We start from the raw sequence: 14696 nt of genomic DNA, 5'->3' as shown, positions 1-14696 counted from the left end.
AAAAAATAAATTTTAAATCTATGCTGGTAAAGGTCTTGCCTTTTAATTTTCTATCATTCCTTTGTTTTCGTTGATTTTTTTGTATTTTTTTTTGATTTCTTCTCTACTTTTTCATTCGCAGGAGTCAATCGGGTGGGAGGTTCGGAGTAGTTGAATAAAGAAGTTTAGATCCATCTTAATTGGATGGGAGGATTGAAGTGGTCAAGGTAACTTTTTTTTTCTCTTAACAAAATTTATTGAAATATATTAATTTTTATAGATTATTTTTTACTATTATTTAATAGTTTAAAAAATTTATTATTATCTTGATATTATTTTAAAATTAAATTTTAAAATTAAAAATGAAATTTTAGATAGACATGATATTTGATGTCTTATACATGATGCATGTAACTGTTTGTTGTGTCAGTATTAAATATTAATTATTTTGTATTGGATGATTGTATATTTTTAAAAAATAAAAATAGAATTAAAATAATTTTTAAAAAAATTATATATTTTAAAATTATTATTATTATTATTATATATATTTTTTTAACATCATTTTGCTGCATAGCAACGGTACCAGCTAGTTTTTATTATTGGCTGTGTATACTCAATGGCCATATAAAGCAGCCACTTTTTTTTTTTTTTTTTTTAAAAAGCAATCTGGATTATCTGCTGTCTTTTGGCCGTGCATGTTTTCGTACAGACGATAGACGGTGGTTCCTACAAAAATGACGAACTGAGAGATGAACGACAAACATCTATTATCGATGGCGACAATGATCATACTTCGAACTTGCACGGCCGTAAGTTTGCACCTTCAACAAATTTATTGTTTATTTATTGAATGATAACATTGCGCGGATTTGTGTGGACAGGCTTAGCAGCGTGACCAAAACCGACTCAAAACGTTCGTCGCCGCTCTCCGTTTTTTTCAAGAGAGATTTTTTTTTTTTGTTTGGTCCCGTTACTCACTGGCGCCGCAGAGCGCAGACTCTCCTCCTCCCGACAGGGTACCACAATGTTTGGCCTTCTCGCTTCCTCTCACCCCTACCTCTTCTCTCTAAACCCTAAACCCCTCTATCGCCTCCTCTGTCCCCGCTCCCCGTCTCCCTCTGTTTCCTTCTCCTTCTCCTCGCGGAACCCTCGCATCGCCTCTTTCTCCTCCCCCTCCGCTGCCCCCGGCGAAGGTCGCGGCCGCGGTCGGGGAAGAATCCCCATCGGTGACTCCTCGAATGACGAAGACCGCTCCCCCGAGCCGGCGGGAATCTCCGACGAGTGGGGGGAGAAGGCCGAGCCGGAGGCCGAGCCGCCATCGGAGGCGGATCCGCCTAAGGACGAGGATGAATGGGGGAGAGAGCAAGGAAAGGCTGGCGCGGCGGCCCGAATCGTAGACGAGTGGGGGGAAGAGGCGGAGCCTGAGCCGGAGCCGCTGTCGGACGCCGATACCCCTATGGACGAGGACGAGTGGGGGAAAGAGCGGGGGCCAGAAGGAATGGGGTATATATCGGGGAACGGCACTCCGGTGCCGCCCGACAAGCGTGGGGACTTGAAGCGGTGCCTGGTTGATTCTTTATACGGGACAGATTTTGGTTTGAGGGCGTCGGCAGAGGTCAGGGCCGAGATCGTGGAGCTGGTCAACCAACTGGAAACGGAGAATCCAACTCCAGCGCCGACCAAGTCACCGGAGCTTCTTGATGGAAACTGGATCCTGCTGTGAGTTGTTTGGTATTATTATTATAATATTTCTGTCATGTTTTAAAGAAACTAAGGCACAATAATGTTATTTTTTTCTCAGAAAAATGGTTTATATTGGTGCTAATTTTTACGGTTTTGATATGTAGGCAAGTAAGGAACGTCTGATGGTGTGCAATCCTTTGGGGAATACAACTGTTACTAATCACGAATATATATGTAACATGCCTGTAGATATAGTGCTAAGCTATTTTTCAGCAAGAATGTGGATGAAATCAACAACAATTTACAATCATCATATGTACAGCTAGGAACTAAAGAACAGATGGTATGCGAAATAAAAAGGCAGCCTAGTATACAAGGCTCCCGCCACGCAACCTTACCCTTGTGTGTGGAGAGGCTGATTCTATATTTCAAACCTATACGCCTAGGTCACAATAGAGCAACCATACTGTTGCACCAAGGCTCACCCTCTGGCCTCTGGTAGGATGATAACTAGAATTTAATATTCAGAAATATGTATCTGTTACATTGTAAAATTGGAATATGTTCTCATGTGACTGGATGTGTCTTTTGTGCATAATGTTTGTAGGGGACTTACTAACTTGATGATGCTAGTATGTCAATCTTTCGTTGCTTGATGAGGATATCCAAAAAAATTCATTCCCTGGATGATGTGATGGCAGTAACATTGAAACATGAAATGACTATTTGATACTTGAAGGCAGTCTTTTGGAAATTATTGACATATAATGTTATCGCCTCCTTTTAGGGGAAGGCAACCACATATTTGAATCATTCAATGCATAAATAACTTGGATGAGGTGAATGCATGTCAGTGTGGGATCAAGGCAAAGTAACATTTATTTCTTGATTGTCTCACATTTTGACTGCAACATTGCATGGCCCAATGTGTTTATTAAAGTAACATTTATTTCTTGATTGTCTCACATTTTGACTGCAACATTGCATGGCCCAATGTGTTTATTCAGAGTGATGCTAATGATGAGGTTGGTTCTGTCAAGCCATCTTGATTAAGGGATGCTTATGATTTTTCAAGATGTCATATCGAGTAGGTCTTGGCAAAATAATACAGGCACCATACACGATGTTATCATCAAGATGTTTGGACAGACAAAACTTACGAAAAGGCAAATGAGAATATTCAAGTTCGCAAGATAAGTCTAAAAGGTGCAAAAAGAAAGTTCTGTTCAAGCTAAGGTCATTCCTATTCTTTTTTGGTAACAAATATAAGATTGATCACAAAGATGGCAAGTGTTTCTTTAATGGAAAAGAAAAATTAAGGGATAAGTTGATATTAGAATACAAACAATGACTCTAATGGAAAGGTTATTATGCAAGACAAAAGTGTAGGAGTTAAAAAGAGAGAACTAGGACATTATGAAATGGCAAGTGGGGAATTTGGTTGCTAAGATTTGTTGTAGGCAGCATGAGAGTTAAATTTTGCTTCTTAAGCTAGATTCTAAGACCGTTTCATTTTGCCCTTCACAAGGTCACCTTGTCAGTGATCTAGTCCAGATGCCATCTGTACCTGCCTCAAATGGGTTGGGTTCAGGTAAACCAGAATTCTATTGGATTGTCAAAAGAACAACCATACATGGTTTTTGGTTGATAGATCCAGCCCAAATTTTGCAACCACAAGGACAAGCTAGAGCAGAAATGCAGAATGTCATGAATCAAATTAGAGATGTTATATTATTTTAAGAAATGAGGTTTTTAAGGAAGTTGGAAATACCTTTCAGATCATTTTAGTCATCCAGGGGATAAAAACCCCAAGGCCTTGCAGCTGAAGGGATTGACTGGATGTTAAATTGGAAGTGACTATGTTCAATGAGGAAGACATGAAAGAGGCAATCTCTACAGCAGAGTGATGAAGAGCCATACTGCTAGATGGTTTTCTCAATTTACTATCTGAATGGCACTATGGCAAAATGGAAGTTTATCTAATTATTTGATCAACATCAAAGATTGAGATTTGAATTAGGTTGTTGTGTAGAATATAACTCTTAATTAATAGTTACATGCATTAATATCCAAAAGTGATTTGAGTTCTAAATTGAGAAAAATATCGAAAAGCAGAGTTTGAGATATGGTTGTTGAAGGCAACAAATGTCAAGTTTCTAAGTAAGCTTTTCATCTATAATTCTGGATGAATGACAGATAATGTTTTAATCTATAGTATCACTTAAGTTACATGTGTAATCCAGAACTAGAATTTTCAATATGCATGTTTAGAATTCAAAGCTGACTGCTTTGTACTGGAGCCAAATAAAGTTCAGGCCATGTATTTGATATGATTGAGTATAGTTTTATAAAAAAATCTTGAAGAAGAGATTGAAGACGGAAAGTTGGAACGAGTCATAGTAGATAAGCAATTGAAAGTGAGGACTTTTAAGGAAAAAAGTGATGGGGAAATAGAAGAAAAATTTGCAGAACACTGGGCAAGAATGGACAAGAGGAAAAGAGGGGTGGGTACTTATGAGGGGAGAAGTGAGAGAAAGAAGGAAAAGAGAACAATAGGGGAACTGAAAGGAGGGAAGAATATGCCTTTTTAAAATTATAATATATCTATGATATTTGAATTGGTGTTGATAAAAATCAACTAATGACTTCTTAGTGTTGTTAAAGACATGCCTATAGTGCTAGTGCAACCTCCTCTCCTATCTCAAGGTGAGATGACTTCATCAAGGTTCTCAAAAAGCATGCTCTACAACACATCCCATGCTTAGGATCTGAAGTGCAAAAAAGATGCCCTTTCATTGCCATATGTTGTGTATATATTTATATATGATTGTAGGCATTGTTGCATGGATGCAAATACAAGAATTAGATTCAAATGCGTATACAAGTGCTTTGGCAAGATGGAAAAAAAGACTTATGGGGATATGTAAAATAAATTATTAATTTAACTAACCTATATTTTTATACTTAATGTTCTTTATTTGAACATTGAAATTAATATTAAGAAGATATTGTTTGTTAAGGTCCTTAAGCATACATATTTCTCATTCAAACTTCTTATGTAACTTGAGAATATTAAAAAAATAATATTTTTCAAAGCAAGGATGGCTGAATCATGCCGAATTGGCTAGTTTTGGGTGTGCCAACTTAGTCAGTTTGGGGCATACGGAATTGGACTAGTTGGGGACCAGCATGGTTCAACCTAGATTCTCGAGATGAAGTAGCCAACATTCATTTATTAAATGGTTAAATCTCTTCCCTACCTCACTTGGCCCATCCCTCCCTGCTCATAATGTTTATGTCCCCCCTCTCCTCGCTTACGAACACCCTCACCCCCTCCCTCTGGGTGGCTGCTCGTGATGGTTCGAGAGGAGGGCTTCCAGTAAGTCCTCCCTCTTTGCCTCCTCCTCTCTCACTTCGAGGATTAGGGTTTTCTTCAGCCCTCTCCTTCCCTCCTCCCTTTCCCCCTCCTCCAGCTCTGAGGGTTAGGGTTAGCATTTCCTTCGGCCCTCCACATTCCTCTCTCTCTTCTTCCTGTCCTCCCACCCTCTCCCTTGTCTTCTCTCTCTCTCTCTCTCTCTTGCATGCTCGCTTCGAGGGTTAGGGCTTCCCTCAACACTCCCCCTTCTCCTTGGCTCCCTCTTTCTTCTTTTCTTTCTGTCCTCCTTGTTTTTCATTGTGCCCCAGCATGGAACAATATGGACCCGTATTATACTAAATCGATCACTTGTTGGTATGACCTCTAGTTTAGTGGACCTTGTCTCAAAGTTATTTCAATACCTGCATCCTTGATGAATCATTAAAAGGAAACAATACTCACTTTTAACATGAAAATGGAAGGTCGAAGTCTTTGCGGAAGAGTTCAAATCTCTACCAATTCTTAAAAGTAGCATCTATAGAATCTCATTGTTATCCAAGTATCTGATGGATATTGGACTTAGATATGTATATGACACAGTTTTTTGGACTTGGATGCAAGCATCAAGGTAACACAGATTGTAGGTGGTTGAGAATGTGTGCTTGCTTTGGTGACTATGAGTTTCCATCACTATGGGCATGGCTAAAATTATTTAGGTGCTTCTATATGTGTGTTGTGCTTTAGTTTGTTATTGCATATGCATATGTTAATACATATTCATATACTTATATACATATATACTCTGTGCATGTGTGTTTTTACATATAGACACACATATACATATGTAGATACATGTACATAAATAGAAGGTAGGCATATGTATATGTCCATGCATACACACACACATAAACACATATGTTACATAGACCCACAAACAAATATATGCTTACATGCATGCATGCAGGCAGGCAGGCAGACAGATAGACATATATGTATATGTATGTATCTATATGTATGTGTGTGTGTGTGTGTGGTTCCACGCTAAAGAGCGTACCTTACTTTGTGCCTGATGCCGAGGCTCGAAGAGATCTTGGACCTTGGTATGCCTTTGAGCTTTTAATAACTTTGAACTTGCTCAAGGCAATGTGCTTTTTAACAAGTGAGGTCAAACGACTTAAATTTGACTTCTGCATGAAAAACTATATTCAGTTAACTAAAATATAGTCCCTAAATTATTTGCATGGGCTATTGTGCTCACTTTCATTCCTCACATTCTAGGAGTAAATTCCCATTCAAAATATCCCTTTGTCTTACTTCTGTTTTCTTGTTAAGTAAGTCTACTTGGACACAAAATGAAGTGAGAGTTTGGAATGGATCACCAAACAAGGACATGGACATGCTTCAAAAGAAAGATAGCCTCTTCCCATTTCCAAGTTCTCCCTTTGCTAAAACTAAGTGGAAAATAAGGACATGTATCTTTTATCTTAAATAAAGACTGCAAACTAGTCCTCTAGACATGTGATTCTTGTCTCAGTAGATAATACACTGTGATTGATGATTGTTCGTTGATTAAAATCTTTTCAAGCACTCAAGAGTCAAGATCAAATTTGGAATGCAAATAGAAAAACGTGCAATACTGGTAATGTTATTGGTTAAAATTCTCCAAAATAAACTATTTGTTCTAGATAACTCATTATAGGGTAAACCATTTGAAGTAAAGCAGTAATTGAATGAATGTAGTAACAAATCTAGTTTTTAGGAATTTGTTTTCATGTAGGTGGCTTGAAATACATAAGTATTTATGTGGTCTTTAAAACTATATATCACCTACCATCATGTGGTTAGCTCTACTTAAAACTAGCAAACTTTGGGTTGAAGAACCAAGAGAATGTGAGGAAATGAGTCCAAGGAAAAAACAATAAATGCTTTGTAGGCTATTTGGGCTTTGGAAAGTCAACTAGATTGCTCAGAATTAGAAATTTCTAGTCACTAGAAAGCAAGGATATCATGGGAGGCCTTTTATTTAGGCTTTGGTATATTGAGAGATATGAAAACAGGGCTTGTGAGATGATGGGTTACTAATTTACCTCAGGTGTGCAACATGGTGATAGACCAGGAACTCATATGCGGCGTGTGCCACATGTTTTTGGCCCTAAACCATTAGTAAAGAATTGCTCATTCTAGCAACTCATCAGCTTGAAGTGCATTGGCTGCTTGATTTTTAACTCAAGTAATCAAGTTTTAGTGTATGGTATGCATGCCTACGAGACTCCTATCTATAGACTAGAATTTGCACAGAAACAACAAGCCCTAGGTATCAGGTGCATCCAGCAATCCAAATAAGCAATCACATGACTGAGCCAAACAATAGAAGGAAGAACTTGTCATATGCTTGTTTTCATGTGTAGGGATTTATTGTACTCAATCTGGGGAATCTGCAGGCTGGCTATGGCTGATTCACTTGTTAGTATCTTGATGTTCTGCTTGCATGAGTTCCACCAATGAAGCCCCCTACCACACACAAGTTAATCCTTTTACCATTGGTAACTAAATTAGCTTGCCTAGAGATGTTCGACAAACTTGAGCTTACTTTCAAGTTTCAAGTGTTATTGTATGCATTCACATATATGGTCAGTTGTACAGATAGCTCTAGCTTCCATGTATGATCTAAAATTCTAAATTCTCATATTTGACCAAGGAGTTTATGTGCATAAATTATTTTTTCTTGCCTCAAACAAAGCCCCTTTTGTGCACATGTAATGTGCCATGTCATTTCATATGTGCCCTATTCATTCTAGTCCAAACTGGGACAGGCTGAGCATGAAGCTTGCTTTCTGTCAGATCTTGCATCTAGGCTGCATGAGATATGCCTCAGAAAGTTGCCATGATTTCATGGTAAAGTGTGAAATACATGGTGCACCTAATCCTTTCGTGTGTAGCACCAAATCTCTTATTGCCTTTCTGGATGGCTGAATATTTTATCTGGTGGTAAGACGTGCTCGAGGCCCATGTGTTTAAGGATTCTCAGGTGAACAATGACCATGTAGAGGAGGTTACAGGTATCGTGGGTGGAGAACGGAGAGTCCTTATCCCATTATTTCTGGACAATCCATTCCACTGAAAAGGTGTTTTATCTTATCCCTAGATTAAGACGTTCTCGAGGCCCTTGTGTTTAAGGATTCTCAGGTGAACAATGACGATGTAGAGGAGGTTACAGGTATCGTGGGTGGAGAACGGAGAGTCCTTATCCCATTATTTCTGGACAATCCATTCCACTGAAAAGGTGTTTTATCTTATCCCTAGATTTTACAGATTGTGATTCAATGGACTTTCAGTGATCTTAAAATTTTCTTTACCAATTGCTTCTTTATCAGTGTCTTTTCCAACGGAGCATAAGCTTTTGCCAGAAAATAGGATCTGGCATCCAAATGCCCTTAAGAATTACCAAATGTTCTGTGTTCTAAAGAAAGCTTTGAATACTGGGAATGCCAGGTGACTGAGTTTACTCTTGTTGGCTTGGTCTGAACCGTCTCAAATTAGTCCTTGTTGAGCATGCACCCTGTACTGTGCCACAACACTGTGAATTTAGGCTTCCATCTTTCCTATGTCCTTCCCCTCTTTGTCCTATCACAAGTGGTTACTCCCGATTCAAAGCACCCCTTTTCTATTCATAGAGAGATCCAATTGTCAAAATCAATAAAAAGGCCATCATGGACCAAGATCCAAACAGATCAATCTTGGGAGGTACTGCCCAAGTAGAAGAAAAGATGACTTCCAGATCCAGGATAATAAATAAAATAGATGCCAGATAAAAGATTTTAGGCACAAAACATTTTAGGCCAAAGATCGGTCTTTAGTTTTCATCATCATATGCACCTAGGATGTACCACGTCTCTCTCAAAGAAGTGCCTTTTTGAGTCAATGATGAAGTTCAAATGCAAGTTATGCACAGGTGTACATGTGCAAGCGTAGGTTTTGACAAGTGTGGTTGGAATTTACTGCTGTTGATAATACCAATGGTTTAGGCAAGCTCATTTCTTTGTTGAGTTAAAAAAAATGTTGTGGTGACCAAACACAATTTTTAATTTCAAATTCAACATTATGAGATGAGTTCTCTTATGTGGAACTAGTTCGTCTTCCAGGCCTACATATTCTCTTCATTCTTTCAACCCAAATGGAAGATGGAATGCGCTAAGCACCATTATCTATCCATAATTGGCTGATGAGTTGAAACAAGGAAACTCAGAAAGCCATGCAGTGTCATAGGACACTCAGATGCACGGTTTTATATTTCACTTGATTTTTATTCAATACGAACAACTAGGTATCATATTGGCTGCCTCTCCTATGGTAAATGTTTGACCTTTTTTTTCTTTCCTGACCTTAAATACTTTCTATTGCATTATTGCTATTTAAGGGGTCAGCTGGCATTATCTTTTCCACATAGCTGATTATGAACAGCTTTTGAATTGGTTCAGGTACACAGCATTTTCTGAGCTTTTACCTCTTCTAGCAGTTGGGACAACACCATTACTGAAAATTAAGAAGATATCTCAGGCAATTGACAGTAAAAATATGACCATAGTGAATGCCACAACGCTCTCCAGCCCATTTGCCACTTTCTCCTTTAGCGCAACAGCTTCATTTGAAGTGCTGAACCCATCGAGGATACAGGTATCCAACATTGTACTAATATTCATGCAGAAAGGCTTTTCAGGTGGATCTTTGAAATTTGAATTTTTCATTTGTCACCAAGTGCTTGTGCCTCTGCTAATTAAATATCAGTTATCTGGTTTATTGCTTCTGTGATTGCTGGTCTTTCCTCAATAACAGACACAGCCCTAATGCAGAATGGAGAATTGGTCCATGTCTTGAGTGGATATTCTCAACAGTCAAGTAAATAACTGCTTTACCTACATAATTTGTTTCCACGCTAGTTCCTCTATCAACTATAATATAATGTAGGATAGGTGTGTAAGCGATTAGTAATTAGGACTTTTGCATGATTATTACTCAGTTCATATGTGGTTCAAATTTCTGAAGCTTTCTTTATGAGTAAATTTGGCTACATATAGGCTATGGTATCTATCTGGATAGGTAGCTGAGACAATGCAAGACTGGATGGATGCTTCATGCCTATCTGTCTCATTTGGTGAAACCTGGAAACTGTTCTCGTTTCATAGAAAATATAAATGTAAATATTTCTCATTTTCAGGATACATGCAGCATTTAAAATGAAATAGTTTGTTGCTGCGTTCCAGGAATGTGAACTTCAAAAACAAAAAAAGTATAAAACCGATGATTGACCAAAATAAGAGTTTGAGACTTGTGCAATGAACTTCTTTTGTTTCTGATTTCATTAACTAAATTAGCTAAAGAACAACTGTAAGATTTAGAAAAGCGACACAAGTGATTGAGCTTTTGCAAACATAATAGGATTATGCATGGTGAGGTACTTTTGTTAGCATCAGCATAATCATTCTCACTATCCAAGCCTTTCACCATCAAAAAATAATCAACTGTAGTGCACAACTTTGGTTGAGAAGGTGAAAGAGCCTAGTAGTTATCAACCAGATGCCAACCTTCAAAAATGGGTGCCATGGCCAAGTTAGCTTTAGGCAAGATAGAATTTTACCCTAGAAGGTTGTCTGGCAACTGGATGGACTGACCTTATGGGCTGCTGTTTAAGTTCATGAAAGCAAGAGTCTCAGATCTGAAAAGAGTTGAGACAAACATGGTGTATGGCAAGGTTTGATATGAGGGATTATGTTCATCTTAATTGCATTCTTAATCAATGATGTTGCTTGTGTTCAAGTTTTCTATCCAAAAGCTTTGATAATATATATATTTTTTTACCTATTTAGTATTCATTATGTGGGAAGCAAACATAAAGAGGACAGCAAGGATGTAAATTACGATCACTAGCAATTTTCTTAGTAAAAATGCGTGCTAATATCCCATTCACATATTTGTGCCATTAATTTGAAAATAATGAAAAAGAGAAAAAGAAGAAACATATGGAACCTAACCAGAGAGGATGTAAATTATCCACCTTTTGTTTCTTATGGTTGGCAATTTTTGGCCTGATACAATAGACCTGGAGACTTGATTTGGAAATATTTGGGCTCTAGCTTTTCTCAGGCTTGGTAAGGTATGACCTTGCACCAGACCAGGGCCTAAGAAGCTCAAGCTGGGATAAGTTCAAGCCAGGTTTGGGCTGAGGACTCGAGAAAATCTAGTTAGCCCTGCTTCTTAGTTTGGCCTGGTGTGGCAAATTGTATAAACTTTGGCTGAACTGCATTTGGAATGTTTGTGCTGGTTTCAAATAGGATCCGGTGTGGTACTGGTGGTCTTAGCTTCAGTTTAGAGCTGATCATGGGCTGGGCCTTGGATATTCACTGGTCAGGCTTCGGGCCAGGCCTATTTACAATCTGACATTTTCTGTGTCTAAGCTCGGCCTATGATCAGCTTTACTCCAATGCAGTTTAGACCTGGAATATCTCTGCTGGTTTCAAATGTGGCTCAGGCATGGTCTTGGTGGTTTTAGCACTGGGCAAACATGGGACCTCGGACCTGGGCGTACCTGGCCCTTTTGCACAATACTGCAAAATAACATACTTCATTGCTATCATACTCTTTATTGATAAGAATGATTGTAAGTACATTTTTATAAAATTCAAAATGCCAAACCATTGTTTTAGCCCATATATGTGATCAGTTTTATAATGGTAACCTGTACCGACCTTTTGCTTTTCAGCTAGCTATGCAATGAAGGAATCAATTTAGTTGACAAACAGTGCTGTGTATGCTTGCAGTAAAAAAGGGTGCTATTTTATTCAATATATACAGATCTATGGTGATTTTATACCTGTATTAGTCAAAAATTTCTTTCAGATTTGTACCCGAATACTTTTTTAACATGTATGCACAAACTGACACGAGTCAGCGGTGTCTATGGAATTGCATGAATGTGAAAATTTTGCTTTTAAGAGCTTATGGTGTACATATTGCTAGCCCAGTGAATATTGTTTACTCTGACTATTTGGTCTTCAAATTCTCCTCGTCTTTTCCTTATTTAACATCATGCTTGGCTCTTGTACACATTTCTGGTCATCGCTTGGTTCAGGTATACCTAGGAATCTTTACCTGAAAGTCTCTTATCCTTTGACAGGTCCAGTTCAAGGAAGGAACTTTTCAACCTCCGAAGATATCATCAACTGTGGATCTACCAGAAAAAGTAAATATTTTTGGGCAGTCCGTTGACCTGAAACCTGTTCAACGGGCATTGAACCCCATACAAGAAGCCATTGCAAACATTACACGTGCTATCTCTGGCCAGCCACCTCTTAAAGTCCCAGTTCCTGGAAACAGTGCTCAGTCCTGGCTTCTAACAACTTACCTTGATCAAGATTTTAGAATTTCAAGAGGGGACGGGGGCTTGTTTGTTCTTGCAAAAGAAGGGAGCCCTTTGCTGGATCAGCTGTCATGAAAGTTATTTGGAGTATGATTTTGTTGCATTCTCATCATTCATGCATCAGTCCAGCTTGAGGCCTACAATCCTGCTTTCTTTAGCATGTTTTGTTGTCATGGAGCTAATTATATGGGATCTGTCGATATTGAATACTGATGGAGTCAGCTCCATGTATAGTTGCCTTAACATGCATATGATCATATCATGAACTGTTCAATTTTGATTCATCATGGAAGTGTCATGAGAAATAACCACAGCTCTTCAGTGTACTGGTGTTATACCAGGATAGCATTGTCATCTGCAACCACTTTTTATATGACGACTATAATGTTGCATTATATGGTAGCAGATTGTTTTCAACATGATTTTGTGCATGAGAGAGAAAGAGAGAGAGATGCACAATAAGTACCTAATCTGGAATGTGCCACCCAAGATTTGAACCCACATTGCAAGGTAGTGGGTTATGACTTATGACCCCTGGGAGAAGCCCCATGCCATTATTGTATGTAGCTTTTTGAAATCAGCAAGTAAAACTCTCATTTCGTAATGCACACTTCATGATTTAGTTGTCTAGTTTTCTTGGTGATGATTAAAAAAGTCTCAAATGGTACGATATATTTAAGTATTTTGTTGCTTTTGGTTGATGGTATGATGTTCCTATTATGAGGTACTCAGTTGATTCCTCTTTCTTTGCTTTATGTGCTTGACTTTGAATTAATGCTTCAAATTTCTACCTCGTCTTGCACTTTCTTTTAGGCCCGTCTACGTTTTAGCTACAGGTTTCCAGTGAATCCCTACTCTGAACATGATGATGTGCTGGAGCTTGAAGTGAGGCAAAACTCTTATTTCTCCTTTATCGATATTATGGAGGCAAGTTTTTATTGGCATATCAAGTTTGTATTAGATGCAATGGATGCCGTGTTCATGCATCGTTTATGTTGTAATGCTAAATGCCAAATGATTGAAATTCAATAACATCAGACAGTCCTACAATATTTTCACTATTGATATCTGTTCAAAGCTTATGCTGGAAGAGTAGCAACTGACATTGGAAAATCAGGTCGAGAAATAAATGGATAGATAAGGAGCACCGGATTCTCAGTTGGATGCATTAAGAACCTAGAATCAAATGAATTGCACAAAACCAATTCTCAGTTGGATGCATTAAGAACCTAGAATCAAATGAATTGCACAAAACCATTTCTCACGTGAAAACCTTGTGTCGTTTTATAAGGTGAACTTAATGCAAACTGATCCAAAACTAATTTGCTTATCTTGTTCGTGGTTCAAAGAGATGTATCCAATGTGCCGATCTGTGTGTGAACTAAGAGAGTGTTTGATTGGGAGAGTGGAGGTCTGAAATCGAAATAGGAATAGATGATTTTCATTCCAATCATTTGATTGAGAGGAGTTTCATTCCGATTTCGATTCCAGAGTGGAATGGAAATGGCTCAATCTATATAGAATTCAATTCCTATTTTTCTCTATGAATTTAAATTTTTATTCTAATTTCAATTTCAATTTCGATCACGAATCAAATGCTTCGAAAGATTTGATCATTCTGATTCTGATTTCAAGCCATTTCGATTCTTATTTCTATTTTGATTTCGGTTACGAATCAAATATCTTCTAAATTTCATCTAACAAGGTATCTTGATCAACTTATCAAGATTCAATGGATACGATGAGTAATGCATCTTTCAGACGAGCCCTCCAGTGATTTCTTAGATATGGGAACAAACTTTTTTTGGTGACTTGTGTTTTCCTGGACCAGAAACTAGCAAGAGAAAAAAAATCACTTAAATATGGGAACAAACTTTTTTTGGTGACTTGTGTTTTCCTGGACCAGAAACTAGCAAGAGAAAAAACGTTTGTATGACATGGCGAAAGCGTGAACTGAGCGGTTCATTTGGATTTGGTACGGCTTCCCGAGCTGGTTTTCACTGCTTATAGAATAATATCAACCGTCCGTCGGTGCTTAAAGTAAGTACTCTATTATCTTAAGATTTAGTCCCACATCGGTAGCAACGCAAGACTGCAAAGGCTGCAGGACGTTATAGCGAGTGGCCTGAGCTCCGTTACGACCACGCAGCTGCGTGGCGGGCACAGAGCGAACTATTCTTTCGCCTTTTACTAAAGAATACCGTGTGCCCGCCACTCGAAGCAGCATACGCCAATTTTTGGTGGGCTCCACTGTTTGTGAGA

The 14696-nt window shown here is 38.3% G+C and overlaps 1 protein-coding gene and 1 non-coding gene across 2 annotated transcripts; both read left to right on the top strand.

Moving 5' to 3' along the window:
• Nucleotides 1–910: 910 nt before the first annotated feature.
• On the top strand, nt 911–12829 carry LOC105043943 (plastid lipid-associated protein 3, chloroplastic). The gene is made up of 3 exons (XM_010921670.4): nt 911–1701; nt 9499–9694; nt 12192–12829. Exons 1-3 carry the CDS (start codon nt 1007–1009, stop codon nt 12507–12509), a joined length of 1209 nt encoding a protein of 402 aa, XP_010919972.2. The 5' UTR covers nt 911–1006; the 3' UTR covers nt 12510–12829.
• Nucleotides 12830–14581: 1752 nt separating this feature from the next.
• On the top strand, nt 14582–14696 carry LOC114914171 (U5 spliceosomal RNA). Its single transcript, XR_003800791.2, has one exon. It is a non-coding gene; the product is annotated as a U5 spliceosomal RNA (small nuclear RNA).

The sequence above is a fragment of the Elaeis guineensis genome, chromosome 4 (assembly GCF_000442705.2).
Source record: "Elaeis guineensis isolate ETL-2024a chromosome 4, EG11, whole genome shotgun sequence".
Classification (NCBI taxonomy): Eukaryota; Viridiplantae; Streptophyta; class Magnoliopsida; order Arecales; family Arecaceae; genus Elaeis; species Elaeis guineensis.
Note: the sequence above shows the minus strand (reverse complement) of the source record. Positions and strands in the feature narration are given on the sequence as shown.